The sequence below is a fragment of the Ictidomys tridecemlineatus genome, chromosome 2 (genome assembly GCF_052094955.1).
Source record: "Ictidomys tridecemlineatus isolate mIctTri1 chromosome 2, mIctTri1.hap1, whole genome shotgun sequence".
Lineage (NCBI taxonomy): Eukaryota > Metazoa > Chordata > Mammalia > Rodentia > Sciuridae > Ictidomys > Ictidomys tridecemlineatus.
In genome coordinates, this window is record NC_135478.1 from 106,216,602 (window position 1) to 106,244,217 (window position 27,616).

Sequence of the window (27,616 nt, forward strand, 5' to 3'; positions counted from 1 at the left end):
AAAAATTGACACCACTAGTTAACTTTCCTAGAATACAAAATAATCTTCCAAGAACCAACAGCATAAGCTGGTATTCCTCCCTCTCTCTGAGCCATGCATCAAGTTTAATGATAGAAAACTTTAACAAAGAAAGACAAATTAAGGAAGATGGTACCAAGTAATACTGGGAAGAAGAAAGCTGCTGTAGCAAATACTGCCGAGAGCAAGAACAACCCTGCTCGCGAGAGCCAGTTTCAGAGGCCCCCAAGAACACACTAGAAGATGCCTAAGGCTCATGGGGGGGGGGCTCTCAAGCAGGGTGGGTTGGTCACAGTGCGCATGCTGACCCACCCAGCAGCCCCCTCAGCCAGACTGGCCAGCACTGTATCTGAACAAGTGGCAGGGGACGTTGAGGCCATCACAGCAAGGACCCACCCAAAAGCCACCATTCTCAGAAGTCAAAAGCAACCAACAGCCAAAAGTCCAAGAGAGCAAGAAAGTTTGTGGCCAAGTTCAGGGAGAGGTGACAAACAACACAGGACTGGAGTCTACACCACACAACGCTGGTTCTAGCCTTGCCATGCAGCACCTCCAGCGGGGTCTGGCTTGTAGAAGGACGGGGGGGGGGGGGAGGCCATAGGCCCCCCGAGTCAGCCCAGTTCCGACCTCACAGACCCTGAGTTGGCAACGAATCTCAGGAATCTTCACAAACTGAAGATTACCCACTGAGCAGCCTAAAGCATGAACCGTTGCTCTACCACCTAGGACAGTTTTAGGAAAGAAAAAAAAATCCTACCAACATTTAGCTAAGAAAAATTTGGAAAACTTAAAAAAATGTGTTAGGAAACTGCAAAACATCCTTCTTTCTGTATTATTCAGAACCCACAGAACCCTCACAGGGGCAAAATCGATTGGCCTAAAAATTGTTAATAGTCTCAGTCTGTCAGCACTCATCCCGGGCTGCCTGTATAGATAAGACAGTCCTTAGCTCAGAGGAAGGGAAGCAGCCTGTGCTCTGAGATAACAGGACACAGAAGGCACAAACACTCCCTCACCAGGCATCATTCTGACACCACGGCCAGCAAGAGGAGAGGCAGCGGCTGCCACAGAGGATTACCACAGAAAGGCGCAGGGTCTGGGTACCTGTACGTTTTCAGCTGGCTTGTGGGCATCCTTTGTGAGCGGCTTTTTGGGAAGTGCCCTGGGCCACGCTGGATCACCACTCTGCTCCCCTTGACGCAGATGTGGAGAAAGATGGCTGGAGCTCAGGAGAAGTGCTAAGAGTTCTCTCTGTGCAACCAACAGGCCAAGGACCAGCACCCCAGCAAGGGGGCCAGATTTGGAACAGAATTGTTGCTGATGTCGCTAGTTAAGATGGGGTCATTCTGGAACAGGGTGGGGCATGAGGAGGAGGACAGATGGCCAGGTGAGAGGGAGGCACAGGTTGGAGTGAGGCAAATACAAGCCATGGAATGCTGAGGACTGTGACACCCGTCTCCAGTCTCCAAGACACGGGGGATCTGCCATGGCTCCCGAGGTGCCCACACCTGGACCTCCGACTCTGGCTCAGAGGTTTTAGCCACCCAGTTGTAGTCGCAATTTTCAGCAATCTCAGGACACCAGTGCCCTAGGTGAGGCCTGGGAAATAGCCACACCATCTTCTGGTCAGCTGTGCCACAAACCCAACATTGCTCCCCAAACTCTGCATTAAAACTGCACATCCAAAAGAAGGCTTGCTGTTCCTCAAAGCTCTGGACCCTAGCCCTGTACTCTCAGCAGACTGAGCCCAAGCTGCCACCCAGTCCACCTCCTTCAGAGCCAGGTGTAAGGATGAGAAACCCACTGGTGACCAATACAGGTTTTAACACCTACTCCTGACCCAAGCTCCAAGTCCTGAGCAAAGCAGCACTCAAAACCAAAAAGATACCACAGCCGGCAGCAGGGGCTGGCAAGAGAGCGCCCACAGCACCTCAGTGCCTCCTCAGGGCTGCACCACAGAGGCAGAAACGGCTGCCAAGGACCCTATGCTGGACCCTGGATGTGAGCACTTTGGTGCGCCAAGTTGGGTGACCCTACCATACCACCAAGGACAGCAGATATGTCACCTGTTCCACATAGCAGGGCAAACACAGAGGCCAAGGAACATGTTCAAAGTCTCACCAGCAGCTAAAGCCAGGTCTGGGTGACTTACAAGCCCTTTTCCTTCTGCACTATTCTCCTACCTCAGCTAAGAACCATCCTTGACCTACGCTCACAATTAACACACATGTCCCCATTAACTTTTATCGTCCCTTCTGCAGTAAGGAGGCTGAAACACAGGACAGCACTGCCCAGGACACTCCACAAGCATAGAAGTGGCCTTGTCCATCCAACTCCCACACCATGCTCTGAAAAAGGCCTGGGCCATGGGAGGGAGGGGCTGCACTGCAGACCCCTCCGTTGGGCCCTACAGACACTCTGGCTCCTGAGTAGGCCAACACCGTGGCCTCCTGTGGGGCCCCTACTCCCTGGAACCTGCACAGCCCACTCTCCAGCCACCAGCACCCTCAGCTTGTCCCCCCACCCCCCAGTGTCTGAAGGCTAGCTGGACACAGGGAGCCACCATGTGCCTGTGATTCCTCGCCTTGTCTCTTCAATTGCAGGTCTCAGAGAGACACCTGATCACTCAACAGAAGTCAGGAAAGAACTCAACCACAACATGATTGAAATCATGCTGGGACGCACCTGGGGCCCACGGTGCAGGGAGATGGGAAGCGCCCCTCCCTGGTTCCCACACCTCTCGCAGACAACCCCACACCATGTTGCTCTGAAAGCAGTTCTACATTCAAAGATGCTTTAGTTTTGCTCAGTCTTTCTTTTTGTTATGAAAAAATTTGCAAATATACAAAATTAACAGGGGATGCTATTAGGAGCCCTTGATGTCACCCTCACCCAGCTTCAACAACCACCAATGCACAGCCTATTCTGTCCTGGGCCCCACTTCCCACGCCAAGCCCTGCTGCCATCTGGAGACAAATCCCACCTGAGCCACAGCAAAAGCCCAGCTCCTCACCTGCCACCCAGAGACAAAGCCATCCCTGCATCAGTGCTCAGGAGTTGGTCTCCAGCCTTACACTGTCCCCGTTCTGTATGGCTACAGTCCACACAGTGTCACAGAATAACATCATAGAATCCCAATCCCCAACCAACTCACCAAGTTCATATCATACACCACCTTTGCTCACAAACTCAATCACCTATATGCAAATAATTTGTTGCTCTACCTGTATACCAAGAAAGAGCCACATGACTATTGTCTTGCTTCTACCTGGAATTCTCAGGACAGTCCTAACTATGACCTTTGGCTTCATACCTAAACTGCATTATTCTTGTCTCCAAAAACCACTCAGGTTCAATCTTTCATTCTGAGACAGTGTGGACACTTGTACCATAGCCACATTTATTATAGTACATTTATTATTTTTTGACAGTTGGTAGGAATAGCCCATCTAAATTTCTTGACAATACGTTTATTATAAATAACAAATCGGCTTATGGCAAACATTTACTAAGAAGCACTGGCAATACTCTCCAATTGGACATACTGGATTTTCAAAGTGTCAAAGTGAGGGTTAACCTTCAAACACTGGGCTAGGGGTATGGCTCTGTGCAGGAGCGCTTGCCCAACAGAAGCAGGCCCTAGATTCAATCCCCAGCATCAGAAAAAGGAAAAAAAAATTGAAATTTCAACATTTTATTTCTGTGAAATATGAAAAGAATTCTCCTTGAAATCAGCATTATAGTAAAAACACAATCTCCCCATGTGCATACTGTGGCCAGCAATGGGCAGCAAGTCTTTGTCAGGGTTAGAGATTGCTGAGCTGCTGAGGGCCATTGCCAAGTAGGAATGACGCATCGAAATTTCCTTGCCAGCGTGCCCCATGTTAAATGGACTTGCCTTGGACATTGCATGTGTCTTTGAGAAAGGTGACCCTGCTCAAGGACCAGGGTGGATCCAGGATTAGGGTGTATCCTGCAGGTTTTAGGAAGTATCCAGGTTTAAGACAATTTGGGTTTAGGGTGTTCCCGGTTTAAGATAATCCGAGTTTAGGGAAGTTGCAGGTTGAAGGTTATTTCTGCTGGGAGTAGGGCGTGCCTGCTGCCTTGAGATTCAAATGGGATTTGGAAAAAAGCCTCATGGAGTAGGTGAAGCGGGCGGGCAGATTTTAGATTTCCCCAGAACGTGTTTGTAGAGGCCGGTGTGAGTTCGGGATAAAGAATTGCTGTTTGAATCTACAAAGCTGTGTGGTGCCTCCTGATCTTGTGCCCAGCCAAGACATTGGCACTGAGCAGACGTGATCTGTCATCCAGACACCCATCCTTTAGAATACAGAAGCCACAACACTGTAGGAGCAGAACCCAGGCAGGCAGAAGCCCTGGCCTGGCCCTGTGGTTTTCTCCACACGCACACCAAAAGCCTTCCAGACAGGCAGCAACTGTGGGACACGAAGGACACTGGAATTCCGCACAGGGGCTGCAGGGCCTTTGCTGCTAGAACACAATAAGTTGTTTTCAAATTAATCATTTGAGGGAGAAAAGGAAGATGTTCGTAATTAAATACAAATAAAGACTGACTATAATTATATTATATATAATTATTATATTTTTGTATAATCATCATAACTTATACTCTATAGTAAAATGTTACAATTTTAATGTATTTTTGCTACCTGCTTGACTCCATCACTGATGCTACATAAATACTGACTGACAGACATGTGATACTCTACACAGTGGTGTCAGATGTACTGGTGTTCCTGCAATGTGGTCCTGTCCTCAAGTCCCACCACACGGGACTCTCTCTATACGCAGTCCAGCCCAGTGCATTCCCCTCCACGGAGTGACTACACCAAGGTCCTCATCCAGGCTCCCCTGGGCCAACATGCTGCTGCTCCAGCACAGCAAAGAATATTCTTGTCCATCTCCCCATGCCCCACTAGGCCATGCTCTGGGATGCCACACCCGTACCTATCCGGGCAGGAGACACCAAGCCACAGGGCACGAGCAACCCTTAGCTTCACAAAGGCCAAACTGCTCAGCTTGGCTGTTAACACCACAGCACGGTGTGCGCACAGTGGACACTGCTAGGCTGACCATGGCTTCTGGCCAGAGCATCCCCCTCCCCCACCTCTCCACACAGGGCCAACATGTTCCCTCCCCAGGATCAGGACCAGGATCAGAACCAAGAGGATGAACAAGGAGCTTAACTGGGAGGGCATTTAACTTGAGGTTCAGTATGGCCGCTTCTACAAGGTCAGAGCATGAAAGAAACCAGCACAGGCCAATTCCTGCTGACATTTTCAACCTCATTCACCTCTCCCCATCACACTATGGCAACCAAATCAGTCATCATTCTGTCCTCCACACCAATCACTCACAGCTCAAGACTTCTGGACTTGCTGCACCTTCTGCCTAGAGCACTACCCACTCCAACTGTCCACAGCTGGCTCCCTCCTATTCAAATCTCAGCTCCAAGAGACCATCCCAAATTGGCAGGTTCAAAGTAGCCCACTCCCACATCAGCTCACTGTGTTCTAGTTCCCTAATAGCTGAAGCCACAAAGACATCTTATTATCCATTGGCTGTGTTGTTTCCTGTCCAGCTCCCTAACTGCAAGTCTCAGAGGGTGAAGAACTTCATCTGCTTGGTCCCAACTCATGCCTGCCTAACAGTGCCTGGCATGTGGCAGCCACTCAGAGAGGGTCAGGGGAATGAATGAGTGAATGAGGAGTTAAGAGGATGAGGGGTGGAGAGTGGAGAAAGCACAAAAAGGACAGAGAGAAACCAAGGAACAGACCCAGGGACAAACACTAAGTGAGTCACACAGTGAGGGACAGTCACCTAGCTCCATCCCTGGGGGCTGCCCTCAAGGTCTGGGAGGCACCATTCCACCTTTGAACAACTCTGCCTTCTCTATGTCAGCTCTGGCTTTCGGTCCCTGGCAAGGGGAAGAACCTCACCAACAGCAGATTCTACTGCATCTGAGTGTCCCGTACCCAGGGGCACCTTCATATGGAAACACATCTAAGTGTCCCGTACCCAGGGGCACTTTCATATGGAAACGCAATGATTCCACAAGTACCCAGCTGGTGCTCTACAACAGGCACCCTGAGAAATCTGATGCCTCTGAGCACAAAGTGTGCTCTCAAGAGATCCAATCTTGGAAGTGTCCTGGGAGAAAAGCTGACTGCTTCTGCATCCAGAATACTCCAAGACAAGAAGGTGGCCAGTTCTGGGACACAGGAAGGGAAGACTGGAAGACTTCCAGGTGGTGTTGCCTGAGCTGAGACCAGGAGAAGTATGGGGTAGGCCCAAAGCAGGGAGCACTCAGGCAGCAGTGCAGACACAGGCAGAGAGGAGCGACGTGTGCCAGGACCACAGCAACACCCCATTCCCTGTGCCACGGGACCAGGGACCTCCTAGAAGGCTTACTCCTCCAGTTCTAAATATAACTGAAGTTAATTAATCTTTGGGAAAGTACAGGTTCTGCTATCTTAAAGAAAGAACATATTTATATATAAACATATAATTTTATTATAGCCAAGAACAGAGAAACTAGAGATGCACTGTGGAGAATGTTTTTATGAAAAATAAACAAAATACAAACATTTAGCAGGACTGAATAAATTATGAAATTTTACACTTACCATATACAGATATAAAATCACAAATATTTTCACATATAAAATTATAAATGCTGTGATAGTCCTAGTATTTTAAATGTTCCTACTTTATAGTATATTTATATTTTGACATATTTAAGCAAACATGGAGTACATTTTATTCTAATTAGGATCCCAGTCTTGTGGTCGTAATATGATGGTGAGCTTCACTGTGTATTCACATGTGTACATAAGAAAGTTACATCAGATCCATTACACTGTCTTTCCTATTCATACTTTATTAACTGGTATCTGAGTCTTTATTGTACACCATTCGGTACTACGTGTACAAATCTAAGCTCTCAAAAAATAACTAAAAATGTCTGGGCAGTGTTTCCTGACCTCTAAAAAATAATATTTGCAATTCATCACATTGACCACAAGGTGAAAAATAACTTGCTCATTACTCTTGGATCTATTAATGAATACCACCCAGCTACTGTTTATCATCATGCAAACAAGTCCCACAGTTAAAATGTGTAGTGTCCCTACGCTTCACTATAAAAGATACGCCTGTTTGCATTAACTTCTTATAAAAAAGCAATCAGTACATGTTGGAGCTGTTACTTACAGACAGGCTGTTCCGTTCTTATTTACTCACATCCTGAAGTGTGTTCCAGCATGCCTTCTTCACTCTTCCTCCCCACGACTTCCTTTCCCCACAGCATGCACTCAATTCAGCTTTACATCTCTGTACCTAGTACACTGCCTGGGAGAAACTTGTCACCCAAAGCTATCTGTTAGATGAACTTAATTTTATGTATTGCAAATCAGAAATACTTTTGCTCTGGATTTAGAGTCCAGATCTTAGACACTAACTTAAGCTTTCTGTTTCCAAATGATTGATGGCTCAATGCCTAAATCACTGCTTGGGAGGAACTAAATCTATTAATGCAAAATCTGTCAATAAAATTACTTTGGACAAATTAACTTGTAAGTCCTTTCCAAGTAGTTGTACCTTCTCAGAAAGAAGTAACATTGAGCTAAAAAAGCTTTTGAAGGCATTTCAAATACTTTGTTCTTGTAGATATCCATTTTAACTACCAAAATTAAAATCAAAACTTTACCTGTGAACACCACCAGCCATTTAGAAACACGGCTGTGGTCATACATGCAGCTACCGCCCAATTTTTTCTTTTTTTTTCTTTTTGATACTGGGAATTGAACCTAGTAATGTTTTACCACTGATCTATATCCCCGCTATATATATATATATATATATATTATTTTGAAATGAGGTCTCACTAAGTTGCTTAGGGATTTCTTAATTTGCTGAGGCTGTCTTCAAACCTTTAATCCTCCTGCCTCAGGCTCCTAAACTGCTGAGATTATAGGCATGGGCCACCACACCCAGCTCAGCTACTCCCAAAATACTTGGGAAAGGCATACTGTCTGGAAAAAAAAATTAAATTTACATCTGATGGCTCTAAGGTAGATTTTTTAATATTGCTCTTCATATCTAAAGCATGTCAAATTCAATTTTGGCTATTTTATGCTAAGAAGTTTGCTTTTTATAACTTCCTGAAAACAAAAAACCTAACTAAGTATTAGTGGCACTTATAACTACATAGTACTTCCCTTCCCGTCTTCTCCCAGAGCTTCACGTTAGATAATTTTGTGAAAACTTCCTCCACAAGATAGCAAGAGAAGACATTACCATCCCCTTTGACATACAGGAAAGCTCAAGCAATGAGAGGCTAAAAATTATTTGTCAAGACCAGCCAAGTCCACAGCAGAAGCTTCTACTAGGCTGCTGACTGCTATGTCCCTTCGCCTACAATGACTTCCCTTTTAGGTCTACAGTTTAGAGCAATGCTAATTGACATGTTCTTACTACCAATGGTTCAGCCAGGGTATTAAGAGGTGGCAACTGGGGCTGGGCATATAGCTCAGTTGTTAGAGTGCTTGCCTTGCATGCATAAGGCCATGGGTTCAGTACCCAGCACCACAAAAAACAATCAGACCACCATCAAGATGGTTAGCTGACCATTAACAAAGGGGAAGAAAGAAAAGCCATCATGAAGAAAGCTTTGGGGAGGAGTATGAGGCACAGATCCCATGATCCTGAGGACCAGGTGCTCTCCTCAGAGTCCTTACAGGACTCACAGAACTGACAATGACTCCCACGCCTGTCCTCTCTCCTCCCAACTACAACACTAAACACTGACCTAGCCCCATTCCAGAAGCAAGCTAATGAACGACAGGCAACAGGTGCTTCAGAGCAGTGGGCCTCAGACCCTGTTCTATGCAGCCATTTGGAGAACACAGGTTACATTTGTGTACAGGAAAAGCAAGACAATGAATACCCAGCATGAATTAGTACTTGCATTTTTAAGAGAGGGAAAAATCATAACTATTTATGTTGGCTAAAATGTTTCACCTTGAACATCTATTAAACTTCCACCATAATTTTGCTGTCCCCATCTCATTCACAGCATTGTCACCCATACACACATGAATGCATTAAAAATAGCTCCACTTTTAATATAATTCAACCAGTAAAATAAATTAAATTCTGTCATTTGCAGAAACATGGATGAAACTGGGTCATTTTGGTAAGTGAAATAAGTCAGGCACAGAAAGACAAACACTATGTATCCTCACTCATATGTGGAAGCTAAAAGGTTGATTTCAAGTTAGTAGAGAATAGAACTGTGGTCATAAGAGCCTGGAAGGAAGGGTGTGAGTGAGGAACTGATGGAGAAATATTGTTAATGGGTCCAGGGTGCAGCTGGATAGAAGGAATGACTTCTCATGCTCTAGAGCACAGCAGGATAACTGGAGTTCACAACAAGTAACTGTATTTTTCCAAATAGCTACTACAAAGGATTTTGATTGTTCCCAGCACAAAGAAATGATAATATCTTAAGTGATAGATATGTCAATTGCAATGATCTAAACATTACATTTTGCACATATGTATTGAAATGTCACACTACACCCCATAAATAGGTACAATACCATGTGTCACTTGAAAGTATTTTTAAATCTTTTTCCATTTTCAACTGTGCTACTTTCCTCTTGCTGGAGTCAATGGTCACTTGGTCACTCAGCAGTGCCTATGCACTCTACCAGGTGTGTTAAGAAAGCTTCAGCACCCACAGCCTCCTTCCCCAGGTGCACTATTTACTAGGGAAACAGAAAATACAAGATGCAACTACAGGCTCGCCCTACCCCACCACCATCCAGCTCAGTGGGGCACCAGGGTTCACATGGCAGGACAGTTGGCCAGGCCTTTCTGGTTGTGGTAAGTATGGAAAGAACCAGCCAAGCCACGTAATGGTTCAGCTCCAAACAGTCTTCGGCCCAGGAAGTACAGCCCCAGCCGCTCAGGGGGTCATGCTGGGTCCCAGCCCTTTCCCTGAGACTCTGGGTCACCCCACCCTGAATCCCACCTGTTGAGGGGTCACCAAGACCTTGGCTCACAAGAGTAACCTCGGCCCACAATAGCCCGAAGGAGTATACCAAAACCAGCAAAGATAACTCCCTGTGGGATCCACCTCAGATCTGCAGCCCCGGAAGCCCCTTCCCAGAGGACCCAACCCTGCGGGTAAGTCTAGCCTTCCCAGAGCACCAGGATGCTGTGAGCCCCACCCCAGTAGCCCGAGCCCAGAGTTCCTACCAGGAGCTCCAGCATGCCGACACCAATCCCAGCAATGCCCCCAACTCTAAAATCCCATATCTTGGAACCACCGCCTGGAGCCCCAGCCTGCCTGGAGCCCCCGACCTCAGGACCCGCCGGGAGCCGCAGCCCCCGTCCAGCTGCTCCGGACCTCAGGACCCACCGGGAGCCGCCGCCCCAGCTGCCCCGGACTTCAGGACCGGCCGGGAGCCCCCGCCCCAGATGCCCCGACCTCAGGACTGGCCGGGAGCCGCCGCCCAGCTGCCCCGGACCTCAGGACCCGCCGGGAGCCCCCGCCCAGATGCCCCGGACCTCAGGAGCCCAGAACGCCTGGAGCCCCCGCCCTGCCAGCTGGTCCGGACCTCAGGAACCGCCCGGAGCCCGCGCCCGGCCAGCTGAGTCCCAGACCCCGCCCGGAGCCCCGCCCCGCCAGACCGGACCGCTACCCGCTCGGCGCTCACCGCCGTCAGGTCCGGAAGCCGGTCCCGCATCCCCGTCGGCCGGGAGGAGCACTCCGCGACTCAAGCCTGTCTGGTACCACCTCTGGCCAGGCCGCGGGCTCTCGGGTGGCAACGTCGCTGCCTCAGCCAGCCACGGTCCGGCCAGGCGCCGCCGCCCTTCCTCGGGCCGGCGCTGCCACGGCAACCGCGCCTGGGCGCTGTGCGCATGCTCACTGCGGCCCCCTCCCAGCGAAGCCTCCTGCAGGAGTCCGTGGGCGGGGCTTAGGGGAGGGGTCAGAGTGGAGGGGCGGGGCTTGTTAGTGCTATTCTGGCGGGATTGATTACTGAACTTACACAAGCATGTTATTTATTTTAAAATTCGCCATTCCCTGAGTTTTGACAACCTTACAAAGCAATCAGAATAAACTGAGTGCAGATTTGGATAATGCTAACCTTCTCTTGAAGGAACTGAAGCCAGAATTAGATAGGCAGCCAGTGTAGATAGGTAAATCAAGTCAGGCCGGATCTAGGAGGCCAGTTTTGAGTGAGTCTGGGAAGTTAGAGACTGCCCCCTGAGGGATCTTATCAAGAACCTGCCCCTGCTCCAACCTGTTGCCAAGGTAACCTGTCCCAGGAATTTCCCCTCTTTACAGGGAGCTATAAGGTTGTTGATGTGTCCTTGGCTGCTCCATCCTGCCCTTCCCCCTTCAGCCCACCTTTTCCCACCTTTTGGCCACCCCACGGAGCATTTCTGGGCCTAGTCATGTCCGCAGGAAGTTGAAAGATAAGAGGGAAAAGGCAGGAGAACAAAGAAAGCCTAGGACATATAAAAAGGGCAGAACACCTCCCCTCTTGGGACACCAGCTATGGCCCCCTTCTCCCTCTCAAGAGAAGTCTCCGTTACCCCTTTTTAAATAAACCCTGCTTCATATGCTTGCCTCGGTGTGCTTCTCTAACGTTCAAACTTCAACATGTGGGGAAGCAGGACGCACTGATAAGCAGTGGTATCATTTTTGGAGGTTCCACCAAGGTCTACACGGAGGTAAGCTTCTCTCCATGCACCACACATTTGTTTGAGGTGCATCTTTCTTCTTTCATTTTGGAGGATTTAGAGCACCCATTGGCTATTTAAATGCATTAGTGCAGCTGCCATTCTTCAAGACTCAGGTGAAAGTTTTCCTAGCCTAGGCAGCTGTCAATCACCTGTTCAATACAGAGCAGGCATGTTGGGTTCTGCTGAAGCCACTTCCTACTCTTCTGTCCAGGCCTGGAGAGCAATTGGCGTGAGTGCACAGTGTCCCTAGTCCCGATATGCCTTGGATGCATGGAGGTGGAGGAAGGAGTTTGAAACAACTGCGGAATTTCTGGCTTGGGCTACACTCAGGCGAAAATCTTAAGGTTCCTTCTCTGAAAACTCCTGCCAACTACCCTAAAGGGTATCTAAGGTGATGGGTAGATGAATGGAATTGAGGGAAAGCCCCAATTACTTGTTTGCTCTATGCGGGCCACACAACACTCCCCATCCCTGCATCCATGCCCTCCTGGAGGCTCCCTTCCTTTTACCAATCAGAAACACTAGCAATTAATATTGTAGGACTGAGGGAAAATGTAAGATGATTAGTGAGATAACATCTAGTTCCTTTTGTTCGCATAGTTAGCCTTCACAAGCCAGTTTAAAATCTCCCATTACTGTTCCTGTGCTCAGATGCACTTACTGTACTTTTTTAAAAAATGCTGCAAGAGGGAGGCAATCTATTTTAACCAACTCCTCCCATAAATTCCTCTGGAAAGTGGTGTTTGTTATATTGTTAAAACCAATAGAGTTCCCCTTACCATCAGGAGATTCCTTTAGTCTACAGGACAAAAGTTAGGCACAAAAGGTTAAGACATATACAATTATCCTGTTTTTTCATGGGTTTTTCATAATCAGGAGTTACGGTGGCAGGGAGGAAAGCCCTTAAGTCTGAATCCTCCCAGGGTCTCTGGCACAGGGCAAACAGGGACCCTAGCTAGCACTTTGTCAAAGGAAGCCAGAAATAACTTTGGCAAAGCCAGGTGAGGAGAGACGGGTTTTCTGGACGGTAATGAAGCTCAAGTTTAGGGAGATGTCCCTAATACAGTGGATAAAATGTTTTCTCTGATGAGGGAGAAAACTTGAATTTTTCCATCACTCAGGTGGGAGCTTCTCTCTCAAGTCAGTGTTTAGATTGACCACTACTCGACACACTGTGAAATCACAGATCAGGAAAAGTGCCACGTTTTCATGTGTTGTCAAACTAACCTCAATGTCTACCAGGAGAGAAGGCCTTAAGGAATCATCTACTGAGGAAGAGAAATCAAGAGGACCAACCCCCCCCCCAAACTTAAAACAAATAAGAACAAATTCAGGGAAATTGTCGGAAGATCTAAATAAATATATTGGGATGTTTCTAAACTTATGCCAGGTGCTTGACCTCACCTGGAAAAATATTATATTATTACTCAGCCAAACTTTAGCCTCTAATAAGAAGGAGTCCACCCTAAAGCAAGTAGCTAAAAAATCTGGAGATGGACCTACATCTTGCCCATGCCCCAGCATCACAAACTAGAAACAAACCTAATTATTCATCTATCTCGCGCAGGTGATTCCCAGAAACAATCCTGACTGGGACCCAAATGATGAACAGGATGCTTAGAAGAATACACATTTCCAAACGTTGGTCCTGGAAGCCATCAGGAGGATCAAGCAAAAGCCCATTAACTATTCCAAGGTCTCTGAAATTACTCAGGGACCCCAGGAAAGCCCTGCTATTTTCATAAGAAACTCAGGGAGACAATAAAAAACACCACACTAAATCCTGAATCCATAAAGGGACACCTACTTTTAAAGGATAAACTTACCAAAAAGTTTACTCCCCCTCTGAGTTATGAACAGGTTTTGGAAGCCTTTAAGACATTAAACGGGGCCTTAATTTGAGCCCCTGTTCTCAACTTACCTATGGAGCAAAATTTAACCAATTTGTCAGCAAGGCCCTAGGAATGGTCACACAAAATAATGGACCTGCTCAATAAGAAGCTTTAAAAGAGCATATAAAACTGGTGTTCTCCAAAATAAAGTTGTATGGTAATTTTAAGCTTACAAGAATAACATTGGAGATTTATTTATATCATTTATTATTCTATAACTGGGCCTGTTATCAATAAGATATATAAATTTATTTTTTACACTGTGTAAAGGTTTATATTGTAAAACACAAACATTTTGCTACTTTTCCACAAAAGGTTAAAAGCTCTCAGCCTTTCTTTAATTCACGTTTTAAATGTAATATCATATTGTATTAGATAATATTCTTATGATCTTGAGAAACAATATATATAAACTTTATAAAATGATATTTAAGAAGCAAAGATCAGCTTCAGAACTAGAACACTTAAGATTTATAAAGAGTTATGAAGAGTCCTGCCTTACCTGAGATAAGGTTCTGCATCCCATCTTACTACATCAGAATGACTCCACAGTGGGCCAGATTTCAGTTCATTTAAAGTTGTGTTCAAAAGATTGATTTTTCTGAAGATTACTAGGATCTCAAACAGAGGATATAATATGTAACTCAGCCAAAATTCAAAGTAGCTATTACACAAACAAAATATGTTTTTACTCTTGTTAATTTTATTTTGTTTTTTTCCTTATAAATGGTCTAAAGATTGCCTATTAATTTTTTGCAAGAGGTATTGCTGTAAGAACACACAATCTGGGTTAATTTAAGATAATAAGCCATCACCTACAGGATAGATAGGATAATGCAGACCCCAATTAATAAAAAAGGTAAATAATTGTAAAGTTATAGACATTAAAGCCCAATACTCTTAATTTATTTGCTAGATGTTTAAGATCAAGATCAAAATTAAAATTAAATTAAAAGGGCCAAGAAAATCAATATTTTTGGCTCTTGCCTTCTGAGTCAGTCTAAATCCAGGGAGCAAGAAACTTCTCTAAAGAGCTTTGCATCTCTGGGCCACATAACCTCCTGATCAGGGAGATTAATAAGACCCCTGGATAACAGAAAGCCAATCAGTGTACTTGCTATGAACAGGAGGGTCGTCAGAGAAGGGAGACATCCCTGATGCTTCCAAGCGAAGCCACATGGTCAAGCAAGACCTGGACCCATCCTAGCGCAAATTGCACTAGCAGAACTGAGAAGCTGCTCTCAAGTTCCCCCAGGAGGACTCCCATGGAAACTCAGCCGACTGTTAACAATAGATAGAAACAAAAAAGTCAGTTTGGCTGCTTCATTTTAAACACCTAGCAAAAAATAGTTAAAGCTGAAACAGCCTTTCCTGGGCATTTAAAATAAGAAGAAGAAGGAGAAGGAGAAGAAGAAATTTAAGGTATACACCTCATGTTAGCCCCCAAAATAAGTAAGACTGAAGGCTACAAAAGAGAGGTTCTTAGACAGGAATGCCTGCTAACTATCAAAAGAAACTCACTATCAAAAGGAACTGCCAGAGTAGTTTTTAGTTTAAGGCCTACAGATATTCCTCACCTACACAGGTAGGCTTGGTGTTTGCTAGTATGATTATCCCATCCTAAGTAACAGCATTAAGGGGTTCTCTACTAGACACAGAGGTCATAACAGTAGAAGGATTTTACAAGACCAGATGACATTAAATTATTTAACTACATCTTATGGAGATGAACATCTGTAACATTAAAAGTTAAATGTTGGGTTTACATTCCTGATAACTGGGGATGTTAAAGATCTACATTACTAAATAAAGGCCTTGTCCTCTCCAACTTTGTTAGGGGACAACTTCTCAGTCCTCACTCTTCCTGGTGAGAGGACTAATATTATACAGTGATGTGTTCCAGCTGCTGCAACATTATTCAGTACTCATGGTTTTGTTTCTCTCATAGAAGCACCCATCCCCAGATGACTTTACAACCTGCTCTTCCCCAACCAGACTTCAATCCAACCTGACTTCTAAAAGCGAACTCCAAAGCTGCTTGCCCCCTCATGTCGTGCCCCCTCATGTCACCCCCTCTAGCTTTGAAGCAGCCAGAACAAGTGTCGCCCCTTCTCCTTACAGCAGTAAGCAGTTCCTAAAATTAGATGGGGGATGCAGCCATAATTAGACAGGCAGTCAGTGTAGATAGGTAAATCGAGTCAGGCCGGATCTAGGAGGCCAATTTTGAGTGATTCTGGGAAGTTAGAAACTCCCCTGAGTGATGTTATAAAGAACCTGCCCCTGCTCCAACCTGTTGCCAAGGTAACCTGTCCCAGGAATTTCCCCTCCCTACAGGGAGATATAAGGTTGTTAATGTGTCCTTGGCTACACTGCCCTTTCTCCTTCAGTCCACCTGGTTCCCATCTTTTGGCCCTCCCACCGAGCATTCCTGGGCCTAGTCAGGGATAACTGGTGGTATCAGAACCATACCCAGTCTGATGTGAATAAAGGCCAAGAGAAAATAAAGCACACACTCCTAAAGGGCCTGAGTATGGTGATTAGTCTCATCATATGTAAAGCACCTCAACCTCTGCTCTGGAGTGCACATCCAGTGGGAGAAACAGGAATACAGACCAATAAATGGAAAAACAAGATGGGCGTGACGTGGAGAACTGAGAAGTGCCTGGATTACGCTGGTCATGAAAGGTGCTCAGTACAGGTCAGCCACACACAAGGAACAGCCCCCCAAGACCACCCTCACTTCAGACACCAACTGCAAGTTCTGGGCATTTGCAAAACCACTCTCAGCTTTGATAATTCGTTGGCAGGACTGCGAATTCACTGAAAACTGCTGTATTCACAGTTAACCACTGCTTACAGGGAGAGGATGCAGATTAACATCAGCCATGGGAAGAAGTAAATAAAGGGAGGACAGCGAGATTGAGAGTAGAAGAAGGGTGGATAGGCATGATGGACATAGGACATTTGCATGTGGGGAGATATCCCAGTGAATCCCGTTGATTTTTACAATTAATGTGTTAACTATAATTAAAATATTGCTTTTTTAAAAAGTGCATAGGATAGAGGTGGGGGAAATACCCCCCCACACCCCGTGTCTGGGTTCCATTGTTCCCTCCTGGTAGGATCAGGACCATGTACTTTCACTGTTTGATACAGAAAAGGTACTGCCAACCAGGGAAGCTTAACAGAGCCAGTGTTCAAAGTTCCTACTGAATCTTCAGTGCATATGCTATGGTGACTAGTGTCCTTTGGTAAGAAAAAGATACTACCCTAAATCTTGTTATTATCTAGTTGGCCAAGAGGAGGGACCAAGCCTGGTGCAGTGGCTCACACCTGTAATCCCAGCTACTCCCAATACTGAAGCAAGAGAATAGAAAATTTGAGCCCAGCCTAGGCAACTTGGGGAGACACTGTCTCAAAAAATTAAGTTAAAAAAGGCTGGAATTGGGCTGGGGATGTGGCTCAAGCGGTCGTACGCTCGCCTGGCATGCGTGCAGCCCAGGTTCGATCCTCAGCACCACATATAAACAAAGATATTGTGTCCGCCAAAAAACTAAAAAATAAACATTGAAATTCTCTCTCTCTCTCTCTCTCAAAAAAAAAAAAAAAAAAAAAAAAGCTGGGAGTGTAGTTCATTGATAGAGGACTTGCCCAGCATGTGCCGGGTCTTGGGTTCAATCCCCAGTACCAACAAAAAAAAAAATAAAAATATATTTGAAAAGAATAATCTATACATACAACACATGGGAGTTTGGAATTTGGTGCTATGTTGATTTTGTTCTTGGGTTTTTTTAAATTTATGTATTTATTAATTTTACAGTAGAATGCATTTTGATGTATTGTACACAAATGGAGCAAAACCTTTCATTCCTCTGGCTCTATAGAGCCACTCCAATAGTGTAATCGTTCTTAACTTTTAATGGAGGATTGTATTAATAAGCTCAGGCTAACATAACATAGTAGCATAGCCTGGGTGGCCTAAGCAATAGACATTTATTTTCTCAAGTTCTGGAAGCTACAAGTCCATGGTGAAAATGTGAACAAATTGAGTTTCTGGTGACTAGAGGAGATGAACTTCTGGATGTGTCCTCCCATGGCCTTTCCTGCACGCTCAGAGAGTGGGGCAACAAGGTCTAGGGTTTCTTCCTCTTTCTTAAGGCACCAATTATAGCAGATGGGGCCTCTCTCAGATTTCATTTAACCTTAATGACCTCCCTAAAGGCCTTATTGCACATTTGGCTTCAACATCAGACTCCGAAGGGAAGACAACAGTCAGTAACAGGGAGTAAAGGAAGCAGAGACAAAATGAACTGGGCTGGTGGGGCATGGTGGTGCTAATCCCAACAATTTAGGAGGCTGAGGCAGGAGAGTCTCTATTCAAAGCTAACCTCAGCAATTTAATGAAGCCCTAAGTAACTTAGCAAAACCCTGTCTCAAAATAAAGGGCTGAGGATGTGGTTCAGTAATTAAGCATCCTGGGTTCAATCCCTGGTGCAAAAAAAAAAAAAGGAATTAACTGGAAGACAGATGGTAGTGATTTGGACTTGGGTGCACCTAGTGCCAGACTTGCCTTTTTATTACTTTGAGATTTGTTCATCTTAAAATCAAAACCAAAAAATAAATAAATAAATAAATAAAAATAAAATTAAAAAAAAACATTAAACAGGGACAAGAGGTGGGAGGGAAAGGGAGAGAGAAGGGAAATTGCATGGAAATGGAAGGAGACTCTCATTGTTATACAAAATTGTTATAAGAGGAAGTGAGGGGAAAGGGAAAAAAAGGGGGAGAAATGAATTACAGTAGATGGGGTGGAGAGAGAAGATGGGAGGGGAGGGGAGGGGAGGGGGGATAGTAGAGGATAGGAAAGGCAGCAGAACACATCAGACACTAGTATGGCAATATGTAAAACAGTGGATGTGTAACCGATGTGATCCTGCAATCTGTATACGGAGTAAAAATGGGAGTTCATAACCCACTTGAATCAAATGTATGAAATATGATATGTCAAGAACTATGTAATGTTTTGAACAACCAACAATAAAAATTTTAAAAAAGAAAAAAAATCAAAACCAATAATTTGATGAAAGTGAGTTTAACAAAAATTCTCTATTTTGACGAAGCTACAAAATTAGATGGAAATAACTGCCCGAACTTGTCTGAGCACTAAGTTTATATTTTAAAAAAAAAAAGAAAGAAAGAAAAAAGGAAGATTTCAAGCTAGACGCCAATTTGGACAACTCAGTAAGACCCTGTCTTTTAGAAGGTCTGGGAGTGTAGCCTAATCCTAGTTCCTGGGGCCCTCCTGGGGCCCTCCAGAGGTGTGTTGGGGGGAGGATGCAAATTTTTCAAAAGGAAGTAGAACTGAGAGCGGCTTTAGAAAGCACTGCTCTCGGGACACTTCCTTTGAGCTCGTGATGCAAAGAGTACATCCCGGGACTTGCCTGTGTGAGCCGGTAAATGCCACCTTTAGCTTCGGCACTGACTTTAAGACCTGATGAAAGAATCAGACCTCTACCAACCCGGGACACTCCGAATGAGGCCCGGAGAAACCGCGCTGGAGCAGTTACGCGCGTCCGCCCGTGCACAGCCCAGCGCCCTCCAGCACAGAAGGTGGGAGCAATACCGTTTGCACCGACGGACCCATTCCCGAAAAGATCCCTGAACGCCAAAGGCAAGCGGGAAAGACCTGACTCCCCCGTCACCGGGCTCGAAGCAGACGGCGTCCCGCCGAGCCCGCGGAGAGACCCCCAGCGCCGACCCCATGGCAGGCAGACGTTCTCGCGGGAGCGCCTCCCTGGGCTGCAGGCTCGCTCCCCAGCTGCACTCTGATTGGATCAACTCCGACCATTTGCCTAGCGCCGAACCAATCACTGGTCAGGGGCCTGTGGGCTGTGATAGGCCAGACCTGGGTCACATGACCACCTGCGACGGGAAGTGCCTGAGCCCCCGGGAGTGAAGGTAGTGGCGGGGATCAGGTGGGTCCTACGTGGAGGAGCAGCTCATTAACACGTGGTGGCGGCAGAAGTCCCCACCGTGCCACCTCCACCCCAGGGAAAGTAAGTTCATGTACCAGGAAATGACAAAGAAGGCCCTGGGGTCGTAGTGCTGCGCGGTTAGAAGGTCTGGGAGTGCAGCCTTCGCTGCTCCGGCGGGGCTCCTCTGCAAAGTCCTCTCAGTGGGAGCCATTGATGCCAATGTGAACTGGACGGAACGCGTCCAACCGGGAACGTTCCCGAGGCAGAACAGGGCGCTCGGGTGCCCAGGGTTTGTGACTCTTTCAAGGAAAAAGTGCCCCTCAGTCAAAAAATTAAAAATGATGTCAGTCTTTATTAAGGTACCTCTAAGAGGATCAGAAGAGAATAATTTATAATGTTCACTCTCAAATTCCTCTTCCGATTCCCATAGATTCCCAAACTTGGGCCCCACCACCACCACCATGCCCTGTTCCCCTCCTCACCATCCCTTGAAGTACCCCACCAGAAGGCGTCCTCCTGCAGTGGACCAGGCTCTTCGCTTTCAGACCTTGCTTCAGCCACTGGGACTTGTAATCTCCAATAAGTATTGGCCCCTGCCTGGTTTCCCCGACCCCTTCCCCCAATGATTATTCCAAATTATAGAATAACGCAGGCAGCAGTTGCATAGTACTGAGTTGACAACCAAATACACCCCTTTCCAGCCAGAGCTGGAATGGAATTGTAAATGGGAGAGAGGGTGGTAAGAATACCGTGTGTGTGTGTGTGTGTGTGTGTGTGTGTGTGTGTGTGTATTTGAGGCAATGCTGGAAATCTGACCCAGGGCCTCCTGCATGCTAGGCAAGTGCTGTACCTCTGAGTCATACCCCCAGCCCGTGGTTTTTGTTTTTGTTTTTGTTTTAAACATTTAAACTCTAAGGACGTAAGTCTTTAAGGCTCTAGTTATAAGAAATGACTACCTTCTAAAAAGGGGATGGCAAATTTGCTTCATAAAATGCACCAACATTTACAAATACTCTTGGCTCCTCCCTCCAGGAGACAGAATACTAAAGAGCACGGGAGACAGTACTCCAGGAAAGGTGGCTGTTTCCCAAAGGGACTCTTGCCCTTAAAGTAGCAGCCTACCATGCAAAATTCCACCAATCCAAGGGCCATCTCAGTGTCCTGAGTCCGCAGGAATCAAGAGGCTCAGCACTTGGGCTCTGGGCCCCTGATTCCTTCCAGCAATTGGGTGGCTGCAGTCATTCAATCTCTGAACTTCAGCCCCCATTTCTGCATCCAGGCAATGACACTAACGCATGTTGAACTCACGGCAGACCAGGCAGGGTGTTAGGAGTTTTAAGTGTATTCATGTCTTTATGTCTTACACACCCTGTGAGCCAGGTCTCCATTTAAGACACTAGGCAGAACACAAAGTTTGTACAACTAGAATGTGCCAGAAATCTAGGGTGGCAGTTCTGTCAGGATTCCCACAAGAAACAACCATCAGGATGTGCATATAATATTTATACATTTATAATTACATCTCTTAATGTGTAGATTTTAGAATGTGAAAGGTATAATTTATATAGACATTAGGATAGAGAGGGACTTCTTAACTTCTGCCAGCACCATAGTTCCTGACCAACAGTGATATAATTTCCAACTTCTTGGGGTTAACGGTAAAGATAGCTGCCACTTTGTAAAACCTTGGAGAACATCTCAAGACTGCTTGAATTCATGTTTTCCCAGGTTTCAATCTCAATTAGCCCCAAATAAATGCAGTTTTCTTTGTCCTTGGGAACTTTTTTTTTTTTAAAGAAAGAGTGAGAGGGGGAGAGAGAGAATTTTAATATTTATTTTAGTATTTGGCGGACACAACATCTTAGTCTGTATGTGGTGCTGAGGATCGAACCCGGGCCGCACGCATGCCAGGCAAGTGCGCTACCGCTTGAGCCACATCCCCAGCCCATGTCCTTGGGAACTTAAGGACAGGGATTTTTGTCTGTTTTGTTCACAAATTATCTTAAATACTTAAAACAGCCTGTCATCTCAGTGACTTGGGAAGCTGAGGCAGGAGGATCCTGAGTTCCAGGTCAGCCTCAGCAACTTAGCAAGTCCCTGTCTAAAAATACATAAATAAAAAGGGCTGGGGATGTGGCTTAGTGGTAAAGTATTCCTGGGTATAATCCCCAGAACCCACCCCCCAAAAAAATGAGCTATGGAATTACCCAGCCTCAAGTGCCTTGTTTGCAGGGTGCATACACTGGCCAGATGTGTTAATGGCTTCATTCTGGAGAGTACTGACCCTGAGGTACCTTCCCCATGGGAAGGCCTTATTGACATCACCAGTGGGAAAACATAAGCCAGTGGTGTCCACTAGCTTGTCCAAGATGGCACCTCTGGTCAGCAGCAGGGTTCTGCTTATTTGACAGTTCTGTGATGGGCGGTACCAGGGATGTATGCTGCTTGGTGGCTAAACTCATGCTTAGCATTCTCAAGGCCCTGGGTTTAGTCACCAATAAAAGAGAAAGAAACTCAGCCACTCGACCAGCATGCTAGCTTCATATTAGAGATTCAAAACATAAAAGTTAACTAGTGAGTTCAAATTAAAGATACATGACTCTCAATTTACCTTTTGTTTGCCCAGCTCAGAGACGGCTTCTCCCAACTCTTGCCTCTAGCCATCTGATGTGGTATCGAGGTTTACACAAGAGGCCAGCAAGAGAGAAAAACATGCCAGGGAGTGAGCTTTTTTATTGGGGAACAAAAAAATTCAGGGGAAAATTCCATCCAATGAAGGTCGAAGGCAGCAGCAGTCCAAGGTCAGGGCCAGTGATTGGTTTTCAGGTCAGTGGTCAGTCACACCCCAACACGGACAAGCCCTCGCGCCTGGGGAAGAGTGGGGAAGGCTCTGACACAGCTTATCTAAGTGCCTCACACCCAGCCAGGAAGGTAGCTCAAATCACATTCGAGAACGGCTTCCCACAAGAAACACCTGTGATTTTAACTTATTTTTATTGCACTAAATGAAATAACAAGGAAATAATTTAAATCCATTCAGATTAACAGCCATAACGAATGAGAAGTTTTGCTAGCTGATTGTTTATTCTGCCCATTCGTCAGAAGCTGGGTTAATCTGCCTCCAGCTCCTGTATTGATGCAGATTTAAATGAGCATCAGCTTTTATGGCATTTGAGAATGTAATAGCTTTGCTTAATTTATCATTACTTGAAGTGTAGAAATGGGCTACCCTTTTAAAGGTGGGGCTGAACATATTATCTGGAAATAGCTTTTAAAATATAATATCAGTAACTGTATTAGCTTTATATGGCTGCTGTCACAAATTGCCACAAACCTAGTGACTTAAGGCAACACAGATTTACTATGTTTGGGTCGTAAAGATCAGATGTCTAGCCCAGGCTCACTGGACTGGAATCAGACCTGGCTCCTTGAGGCTCCAGGAAAGACTCCATTTCCTGCCCCCAAGGTCAGTGCAGTAGCCCAGCCTCACTCACTTCTCTGGCCTCACATCCCTCTCCCTGACCACAGCCAGAAATGACCTGAGTGCTTGAGAACTCTGGTGATCAGTCTGTCAGCTCAGATAATCCAGAACATTCCCTCTGGCACTGTGAGTGGCAGGCTCACAGGTTCTAGGGACTGGGGCCTGGATGTCACCAGATCCATTTTTCTGCCAGCCACACAAACCCTTGTCCCATTGTCAAGAGAGTTATTCATCGTGTCACTGTGTGAATGAAAAGAAGACAGGGTACAGTTCACACACCAAGATTTTGGGGTTAGCATTGTTAAAAAATTAGCTGGAGGTCCTCATTCTGCCTGGGCTCCTCCGTAAGCAAACCAAAGCTCAACACCATGTGCACAGAAGTAGGAAGCATAGGACCAGCCCTCCAGGGACTGCCAGCTCTAACAGGGGTCACAAGGAACATCCCACTTCTACCAGCAGAAATGCCACTTCCTCCAGCACTTATGAAAGTGCCCCCAGCACTCCGGGACCTAGTCCTGCTGCTCCTGCTCTAGTGCTGCCTGATTGTGAATCACTCCTCAAATCCAAGTCTGTCTCTTAAGAGCAATGATGCTGTCCAGGAGAAAGATGCTAGAAATGCTAAAAGTAGTTCACTTCCAAGGAGATGCCTATTGGGCAAGAATGGCTGTTGGGAAGAAAAAATCTAGACATCCCTGATTATCAGGGAAAAAAGCCAAACCACAGTGTGACACCATTCTCCCACCTTCCAGGGAGAAGAAAACAGGAAATACAGTCCATTCTGACCCAGCAGTTTCACTCCAGGAACTGTAAAAGCCCTGTTGGGCAACCTTGAACCTTGAAATTGTGCCCCAGCTATGGACCATTATATAAAAGGGTAATTTTTAATAAACCTGTTAGAGGTTGAATTGTATCTTCAAAATTCCCTCCACCATTCCTAGGAACCTGACCTGTCGCAAGCCATCCATGAGCTGAGTGTGTGAGCTTTGCACATTGGAGCTATATGAGGGGACAGGTCTGGCATTGCACACTGATTGGGCTGAGCGGTGTAAGTGCCCCTCTCCTCTCACTATGTATGCTGCCCCACACAGCACCTGAAATGGTGTGACTTGCCAAGATGTCAATCAGTCTGCTGACCACAAGACATCATGAAGCAAGACTCCACCTTTAAAACCTTAACCCCTGCCTTATTTGGTAAAGAACATTCCATCGAATCTCCTTTGTGTGTCCCCCTATAAAATAAAGAGATTCCAGTGCACTCTCTTTCCAGCGCCTTCCAGTGTGGAAGCTGCCCCTTAAGGTCACAGAGCCGTCCTACCCTCCACGTGAAAACTCCTGTGTTGCGTGATTTCTCACTGTTTTCTTAGCTTAATGTTGCAGCCAGCTCTTTTGAACCCAGCTCATCTCGTCAGCATGGGTACCTGGCAAAACTGACATCTTTTGTAAAAGGTCTTTGCAGGAGATCAAGGTAAGATGGGGTCTTTAGGAGAGGTTCTGCTGCTGTAACTGGTGTCCTCAGGAGGAAAGGGGACAGACTCATGGAGGAGAGGATGCAGGACATACAGGAGCAGAAACTGACCAAAGCCAGTAGCCTACTGCTCAGGGCCATGGAAGATGGCCAGCAAGGCCAGAAGCTATGAGCAGCAGGGGACACACTCCCTAGGGGCTGTCAGGGAGGGCATGGTCCTACCCATGCCTTGATTATGAAAAAGCAAATTTCTTTTATTTTCAGGCACCCAGCTTGTGGTATTATCTTACAGTAGCCCTAGGAAGCCATGTCTACCCTGTCATTACCTTATAAATAGAATAGTAACGTTACATTCATTGGCCGTTGGCAAGTCTCATAAGCGTTCCATTTGTTAAAAGCAAGCATTTAAAATGTACCTAAAGCCAAACACACTGGCACACGCCTGTAATCCCAGCATCTTGGGAGGCTGAGGTGGGAGGATTGCAGGTTCAAGGTCAACCTGGGCAATTTAGTGAGGCCCTAAGCAATTTAATAAATTGACAGTGTCTCAAAATCTTAAAAGGGCTAGTATGTAGCTCAATGGTAAAGCACCCCTGGGTTCAATCCCCAATACTAAAAAATAAAAACTAAATATACCACAAGCCAGGCACTATGGTGCATAGCCTGTAATCCAGTTGCTTGGGAGTCTGAGGCAGGAGGATCATACGTTTGAGGCCAGCCTGGGTAACTTAGCAAGACCCTATCTCTAAATTTAAAATTAAAAGGGCTAGCAATATAGCTCAGTGGTAAAGCACCCTGCGCTAAGGTCCCAGTTCCACTTGATAGGTAAGAGTTTTTTTGAAACTGAAAAAGTACATACACCTCCTTTTTTTTTTTTTTATTACTGGAAACTGAACCCAGGGGTGCTCTGCCACTAAGCTACATCCCCAGCCCTTTTCATTGTTTGAGACAGGTTGCTAAGGTGGACCTCAGACCGGCCATCCTCCTGCCTCAGGCTCCTGAGTGCTTAGTGTTTTCTACTTCTTCCCTGGACCAGCTTCTCCTAAGGTGGCTTGGGACACAGAATGAAGGTTTCTTTTGTAGAAACTGACTGTGCTGTAGTGGTCTGCCAATGCCCTGTGGCTGAAGTTCCTCTTGCTAAACAGCAGTGGGCACTCCCTGTTTGGGAGATTGTCAGTCTGTTCCGGCTGAGATGGCCTTTACTGTAGACAGAGTGGTGTATGGACAGCAGAGACAGCTCTCTCAGCTCTAGAAGCAGGGAGTCCAGGAGCAAGGTGCCCCGGATCTGGCGTCAGGGATGAGCTGCCACCTGGTTCACAGGCGGCGCTTCTCTGAGCCCTCACATGGTGGAAGGGAGAGAACTCTCTGGGGACTCCTGAAGGACCTGGTCCCAGACATGAGGCTCCACCCATGACCTAGTGGCCTCTGGAAGCCACCTCCTGGTGCATCACCTCGGGGTGAGGACCTGGGACAGGGTAGGACCTGGGACACCCACACAGACCACAGCAGGGGCTCACAGAAAGTGAGCCGCTCCTGACCTCTGAGCTCAGTCCTCCCAGCTGCTGGATGTTCGCCATCCCTGATTATCAGGAAAAAAGGAAAATGGAAGCCAAGGCACAGGTGCATTCCTGCACCCCAGCCGCTCCCTGGAGTCCTCCCCCTCCACCTGGCTCCTTCCCTAGGGAGGGCCGCTGGTCACCCGACTCGCACACCACCTTCTTTCTCCGACACTCTGTGTCCCTTCCACTGCTGTTTCCTCCATCTGAGCAGTCACCACTGGCTCTCCTGCAGTTGTCCCTCAGTGCCCGTGGGATGGGCTCCAGGACCCCCACAGGCAGTGAAGCTGCAGGTGTGTGGCACTTCTCCATCACTTGTAATGCTTACACGATGCACATGCAATGCAAGTAGTGTATTGTTTGAAGAAGAAAGACAGAAAAAAGCTGAACATCTTCAATAAAGATGCACTGTATTTCCCTGATACTTTCCAACTGCCCTTTATTGAATCCACGGCTGCACACAACCAGGGATGCAGGAGGCCAGCTCTATACGGCTGACTCATCACATTCATCTCCTGGCTATTCACTGCCCCAGTCCTGGAGAGTGCTGAGTACACAGTGGGCACCACGTAGATGCTGCTCTGTAAGCCCCAGGTCGTGCATTCCTCCATCATTACCCCTGCAGCTCACTGCACTGGAGCTGGAGAACTCAGGCAGGTGAGGGAGGGAGCAGAGCAGCTGTGTGTCAATGGCACTGCTGGCTGAGTGGTGTGAAGGCCCCAGGCCTGAGGCCACTGAGTGCTTGCTCCATCCTTGAGAGACATTGGCTTTCCACGGGCAAATGGCTATAGCCACACAAGAAATGGGGCCAATGTCTCCCAATCTTAGGGTTTTCAAAGTAAACCAGATGCCTAGGTTTTTATGTGAGATCATCCATATTTTTTGTTGTTAGTTAACTATCACTGTAAAACAAATTGCAGAAGTTAATGGCTTGAAGAGATGGGCCTCAGCTTAGTGACAGAACACTTGCCTAGCACTACAAAATGAGCCGGGGGAAGGTAACAGCATGAAACAGTAATAAAACACTTCAGACCTGGATCAGGAACAAATGAGGGCTTGCTGGGTCCAGGTGCCATGGAATGGCAAGGAAGGTGTTGCTGGGGCGAGACTAGAAGCTCTACTTCTGAGAAGCACTCACCTGGCTGACAGGTAGATGCAGTTCTTGCAACTTGCAGAGAACCTCAGCTTCTGTTTGAGGGACTGATCTCAGGGGTACTCTACCACTGAGCTACATTCCCAGTCCATTTTGTTTTTTAATTTGGGACAAGGTTGCACAGGCTAGTCTTGAACTTGCCATTTCCTTGCCTCAACCTCTTGCTGGACCACAGGAATGCATCTGGTCCCTGGCTTCCATTTTCCTCTTGGGAAAACAAATTCTGTGTTAATGCTAAGAAGTCATGTATTCTGTTCAGCCATGTGCTCCCTTTATAAAAAATGTAATGATGAAGGGC

At 46.4% G+C, this 27,616-nt stretch overlaps 1 protein-coding gene and 1 long non-coding RNA gene across 7 annotated transcripts in view; one reads left to right on the top strand and one right to left on the bottom strand.

Moving 5' to 3' along the window:
- Stx2 (syntaxin 2) overlaps window positions 1-19,451 on the bottom strand; it is a 40,855-nt gene extending 21,404 nt beyond the window's left edge. For 2 of the 6 annotated variants that reach the window (XM_013363370.4, XM_013363372.4), the window contains exon 1: window positions 10,764-10,978. In XM_013363370.4, the coding sequence (XP_013218824.1) occupies window positions 10,764-10,793 (30 nt within the window). In that variant the 5' untranslated portion in view covers window positions 10,794-10,978. Of the gene's footprint in view, window positions 1-10,763; window positions 10,979-14,190; window positions 14,307-19,311 lie in introns of those variants that run through there. The other 4 variants (XM_078039402.1, XM_078039401.1, XM_078039403.1 and 1 more) reach the window with 4 other exon arrangements.
- A 5-nt stretch (window positions 19,452-19,456) lies between these two features.
- LOC144375286 (uncharacterized) lies at window positions 19,457-26,587 on the top strand. Its single transcript, XR_013434919.1, has 2 exons — window positions 19,457-19,744; window positions 20,094-26,587. It is a non-coding gene; the product is annotated as an uncharacterized LOC144375286 (long non-coding RNA).
- The last annotated feature ends 1,029 nt before the right edge of the window (window positions 26,588-27,616 follow it).